The sequence below is a fragment of the Engraulis encrasicolus genome, chromosome 8 (assembly GCF_034702125.1).
Source record: "Engraulis encrasicolus isolate BLACKSEA-1 chromosome 8, IST_EnEncr_1.0, whole genome shotgun sequence".
Taxonomy (NCBI): Eukaryota; Metazoa; Chordata; class Actinopteri; order Clupeiformes; family Engraulidae; genus Engraulis; species Engraulis encrasicolus.
Window position 1 is genome coordinate 35,328,521 of NC_085864.1, and position 5,822 is coordinate 35,334,342.

General features: G+C 48.5%; 1 protein-coding gene across 1 annotated transcript in view; it reads left to right on the top strand.

The window, feature by feature from the left end:
* si:ch211-132b12.7 (uncharacterized protein LOC564531 homolog) overlaps window positions 1-5,329 on the top strand; it is a 17,123-nt gene extending 11,794 nt beyond the window's left edge. The window contains exons 3-4 of the mRNA XM_063205534.1: window positions 1,167-1,453; window positions 2,414-5,329. Coding sequence (XP_063061604.1) covers window positions 1,167-1,453; window positions 2,414-4,006 — 1,880 coding nt within the window. The 3' untranslated portion in view covers window positions 4,007-5,329. The remainder of the gene's footprint in view (window positions 1-1,166; window positions 1,454-2,413) is intronic.
* Window positions 5,330-5,822: the final 493 nt, after the last annotated feature.

Sequence of the window (5,822 nt, forward strand, 5' to 3'; positions counted from 1 at the left end):
ATATATGTTTGGTATTTCCCTGCGAACCATAACAACAATCTCAACGTCAGTAGGTTAATTCGGGCAACACAAAGTCACATACAGAAATGCTCAGAGCCCAGCATGAGAGTGGGTCATTCGCAGAAAAACACTTCAGTTGAACTGAATCAGTTCCGAACATAACTGGCGCGGGAACGGGCGCCAGCACCGTTCTGGTCAGCCTGAAAGCAGTAAAACGGCAGTGTACATATGGAAAGGAAGAACACCAGACTTTCTGCTCTTGAGAAAATGGATGCCGTCTAAGTCTAATTGAAGGGTTCTTTTTGTTTGACAAGATATCACAGAGTCGCAGAGTCGAGTTCGTAACTCAAATCACAGTTGTATCAAAAAAAATATATATTTCAACCCTCTCAGGTGGTACTGACGCACTTGGCAGCAACAGCTTTCAGAAAGTGTCACTTTGGAATTTGCTGGGGAGTGCATGACAGGGGCGTAGGCAGAAATAATAAAACAGGTGGGCTCCGAAAAAATCGGACGGGCCCAACCCGAAAGCGTGTAGGTAGATATTATAATACTGTGCTCAAAAATGATTCTTTGAAATTGAAATCATAGAAATCACAGAAAATGAACGAGACTTATGACAAAATGGTTAATTATCGCTCAGTGCTTTGCCATTAATTTATGGTTCAATGAGGCAATAGTTGACTGTCAAGTGTGAATGAGGCGGGCCTGGATGTCAAGTGGGCGGGCCCAGGCCCACCCATTGCTACGCCTATGGTGCAAGAAATTGTAATTTACAGTTCATTTGGGGTTAATTTGGCAATTTTTTTTTGTGAAAGACAAAATGTATGCTAACCATGCATGTTAACCTCCCATCACAAAAAAGTGTACAGTGGCATTTTTGAGAAACAGAAAGTAATTGGAAAACACTGGCCAGCCACAGTCACTGATTTTGTTTCCGTCTTATCAGACCACTCTTACTCTTCTTATCGCATCACATTTGTTTCCATTCCTTACTCTACTCTTTTTTCATATGTTTCTTTCTGTATCAATCCCCCGTCCCTTCCTCACATCACACGCCCCACACCTCCACCTACTATAATCTCCTCTTTACCTCCCTTCCATCCCTCACTCGTCCTCCTTCGTTCTGCCTGTCTCGTTCTTTTGTTTTCTGTTCTGTCTTGCAGACAACGGCTCGGACTCTCTCCAGACGGACACGGATGACCAGCGGAGCCACAGTAGCCACAGCAGCAGTGGCAGCAGCAGCAGCGGCAGCAGCAGCGGTATGGTGATGATGAGGCAGCCCAAGGCCAGCAGCGGCAGGGACAACAGTCACCCGCCGGGCCCCCACCACCAGGGCCCCCACCACCAAGGCCCTCCTCAACAGAGCAGCCACCAGGGCGGTGCCATGCTGATGCAGGGGGGCCCTGAGCTCACCCCCATCTTCATCATCAAGAATGTGGTCCTCAAACAGGTGAGATAAATGACGAAAGAAAGAATGAGAGAGAGCGAGAGAGCGAGAGAATGAGATTGAAAAACATTGACACAAAGTGAAATAGTCCCCATAAATGAAATAAAAACAACAGCATTGTGAAGAAAAAGCCAATAATAAACATTCAGATCAGGAGTCCTTTCACTAGGAATATTCTTGTATAGAGTGTGTTTTTGTACTCCGTAAAGGGATTGACATATTGTACACACATATTGAATAGGTAAGCAATTGAAATTGAAACTGTATAGTTAGGTTCCATTTTGTCAAAGGCAGATAGAGGTTTGGGCTGCCTGTGTTTATGTGTACTGTGTGAGGGTATACGTATGCCAGACAGCTACATTTTCGGATGTGTATCATCTTTTTCAAAATACTTCTCGAGAAATCTCTGAATGACTTGTGTAAATAATCATACTTAGAATGGACTTTATCTCAACCTCTTTACATACAATAAAAGAGATGCATGAGACAGTCATTTCTTTGAGTTGAACATCCACAGTGTTATCTCTGCAAATGTCTTATGTTGTATGAAAAGTTGTTAAGGCAAAGTCCATTCTCAAATGCTCAACATTTTCTTTGCAAGAGTGAATTCTGTCTCTTTTCCCCCTTGCCTTGTCTCTGTCTGTTTCTCTCTCTCTGTGTTTCTCTCTCTCTTTCTCTCTTTCTCTCTCTCTCTCTCTCTCTCTCTCTCTCTCTCTCTCTCTCTGCCTCTCTTTTTCTGTCTCTTTTTCTGTCTTCCTGTCTCTGTCTCTCTCTCCGTCTCTCTCTCTCTCTGTCCGTTTCTCTCTCTTTCTGCCTCTGTGTGTGTGTCTCTCTCTCCCTCTCTCTTTCCCTCTCTCTCTCTCTCTCTCTCTCTTTCTCTCTCTCTCTCTCTCCGTCTCTCCATCTCTCTCTCTCTCTTTCTCTCTCTTCTCTCTCCGTCTCTCTCTCCGTCTCCGTCTGCAGCCAGTACAGGCCGCTCAGGAGCAGCAGCAGCAGCAGCTCCTCCAGGCGGCTCCGGCTCTGTCGTGGGCCACCGCCGGCCCAGGCCCCAACGGCCAGGCCCCGACCCACGTGCTCCTGCTGCAGCAGCCCGAGGTCACCTCCCAGCAGGCCCCCGCCCCCACCATGCACATCATCAAGCCCCAGAGCCGCAGGGCCGACAGCGGCGGCGGCGGCGGCAGCGGCGGCAACAGCAAAAGCAGCGGCGGGAAGAAGAGCAAATCCACCTACCTGCCTATTCTCAACTCCTACCCTCGCATCGCCCCCCACCCCAGCAAGAAGGCGGATAAGAGCAGTGCAGGGGCAGGTGGTGGAAGTGGAGGTGGAGGTGTTATGAATGGTAGCGGTGGTGGAGTAGCCATGGAGGAGCACTGCCAGAGCAAGAGGGTGTGCACGGAGGAGAAGCGCGAGGAGGTGAGCACCACCACCTCCCAGCTACCCTCCTCCAAGCAGCACGTGCACAAGCAGTCGGAGGCCAGAGCCCATAATAACTCCCACAGCTCTCACTCATCATCATCCCACTCACACTCCCACTCCTCCTCCTCCTCCTCCTCCCACTTCTCCTCCTCCACCTCCTCCTCCTCTTCATCCCGAGCTGTCCAGGGACGCCATCACCACCACCACCACCACCAACACCACCACCACCACCACCACCAGGAGATCCCACCTCACGTGAGGCGCAGCCCGCACCCCCCTTCCAGCCCCTCCACCTCCGCCAGCCTGGGCTCCCCCTCCGTGTCCAGCACAGACACCTCCTCCCCACCGTCGTCGGCCTCATCTGGCGACATGCCCCCTGCACCGCAGCCCCGCTCCTCCAGGGGGCACCACCACCACCACCAGCACAGGCACAGCTCGGCGCGCCACCGCCGCTTCCTGAACACGGTGGAGATCCTGAGCCAGTCGGGCCTGCTGGACATCACGCTGCGCACGCAGGAGCTGCTGCGCCAGAGCAACGCCACCGAGCGCGACATCGCCCAGCTGCGGCGCCACACCCAGCTGCTGTGCCAGGCGGCGCGCGCCGGCCCCGACGAGCAGCCCTCCGCCTGGGAGCGCGTGCACCAGGCCATGCTGGAGTCCGGCCACTACCCCAGCCTCGGGGAGAGCTGCCGCCCCGTCGAGCTGCTGCAGCAAAACGGCGGCGACCACCACCACCATCACCACAGCGGCGACCACAACAACAACAACCACACTCACACCAACAACAACCATATTGGCTCTCCGTTGCAGATCCAGGCCGAGGCTGACACCAGCAGCGACGACGGGGTCAATGGTGTTGTGGGCAATGGCGATGGTGTTGTCGTCAATGGTGATGGTGGTCAGAGGGAGGACGTTGCCATCTCCTTGCATTACAATCACAACCCAGACTTGGCTCCTCCGTCTCCGCTGTTGGCTAACATGGACGACATGCCTCTTGACTTGTCCGCTCTGGACCAGAATGGCCACCTGGACGTGTTGGCTCTGGGGCAGCCGAGCAGGGGGGGGCACGGCAGCGATGTCAAGCCCCTGGAGGATCTCCTCATGCCCCCGGACAGCTCCACGCACACCTCCCTGCTTTAGGAAAAGGCAGACAGTCTTTTTTTTGTGGACCAAGTGTGTCACCATCATCAATACTGATTTGCATGGTGTGAAAGATGGCGAAAGGGGACCTTTTTTTCTTCTATTTCTTTTTCTCCTTTCGAAAATAAAGTTCTGTATATTGTTTCTGATTTTGGTGAGAGACTGGCTATGTTTGTGTATTTTCTTTTTAAAAAACGTTGCTGTTTCTATAGCAACTCAGGGTCTCTCAGGCTCAAGACTAACTGTTCAGTTCCTGTGCCATCGTTCATTTCCTACTATCGAAGGAGAATCACTTTACAGTACATGGCAACGGATTATAATGCAGAGGGGACACTTGGGAGTCTTGAATGACCCTTTCGAATTAACAGTTGGCGATGAAATACACATTTTTAAAAACAAATAAAGAATGTGCAATATGCATGCCAGTTGCTGGACTTGTGAAGAGCAAGCCCAAAGTAAGCCAGCTGTGTTTCCCACAAGGCAAGACGCTGCTGCAGCTGCCGCCAACCCATGAGGGTTATATTAATGGTCTGAGACATCCTAAAGGAACATCCTACTGAGGAAAATAAAAGAGAAATACCACCAGTCTTTAAGAAAAAACATTTAGGATTTTTGTTGTTGTTGATGATCTATCTCAACTGTGAGGCCTTGCGACTGCGACCAGAGGCTGGCAGCTAGTGACGTTGCATTCTGAGGTGGTTGGGGTTGATGAAGAACACTAAAGCTGCTTTCAAACTTTGCCTGAGAATTCTAGGTGTTACAGATTGTTTGAAAGGTTCATGTGTAAAAGTTAACTTTCAGAAATAAAATGCTTTCCTTGCCCCAGTCAGAACTGCAACAAGCTCATAACATGAAGTAGGCTGTAGTCAAGAAAATCTGTGGAATCTGTGTGTTGTAAGAATGTTTCTCTTCTGAAAACTGTAGGCTATCTGTGCGCCTTGGGTGTAAGAATTCAACTCTCACAAAGTCCGGACCTATTTCTTGTGTTCTTTGGGGTTGAATATGAATGAATGCAGCTTTAAAGTATGCCTTTTAGAGGGCTGTGTACTTTTTTAGTTTTTGTTGCTGTGTGTGTGTTTGTATTCCATAGGATTTCTTTGAAATACATCAAGTGAAAAGGATATTACCAATTGAATAGACGTTTTTTTATGACAATCCTTGGTTTTCAATGAAACACTAATGCTCATTTGTTTACTGCAAAACTAACCATGCAGATACTCTCCTGACTGTCATTTCCATCAAGGCATTTTGAATTTGAATGTGCGCTGTAAAGGCTTTTTCCTTCACAAAACGTCTGGTTTGAGTAAAATTGTTTCAGCCTTATTCGTGTTGTTATTCACACTTTCTTATGTACTCTTTGTCTTTTGCAAGTATTCTTTGTCAGCAAACTTTAAAATACTTTATTTCATCACAAAAGTAAATCAAGATATTTGTTTTGCCTGACACAGGCTGTATTTGTATACCCCTAGTCCAAGATTTGCTACTTGTTGTCTTTGAGTTGACTTTCAATGCTCTGTACATTGTTAAAAAGAAAAACAACTTCAAATAGAATAGTTACATTTGCTTGATTTGTTTTGGCGCAATGGGTTTCCCACCAGCTATTCAAGTTAAGCTCGACTCTCTCTTGTTACAGTGTGGCATTTGCACCATGCCTCCCTTCAGCAGAGTTTGACATGTAGCGCAGATGTATCACATTATGTGTGGGCAGAAAAGAGAAATTTGCTTTGCTGACTTTCTTGTATGCAATCCTCTGTCCATTGTATAACCCCATCGGCTTTGTTAGATTTGCTTCAAGTGCATAGATAGTAAATCACTG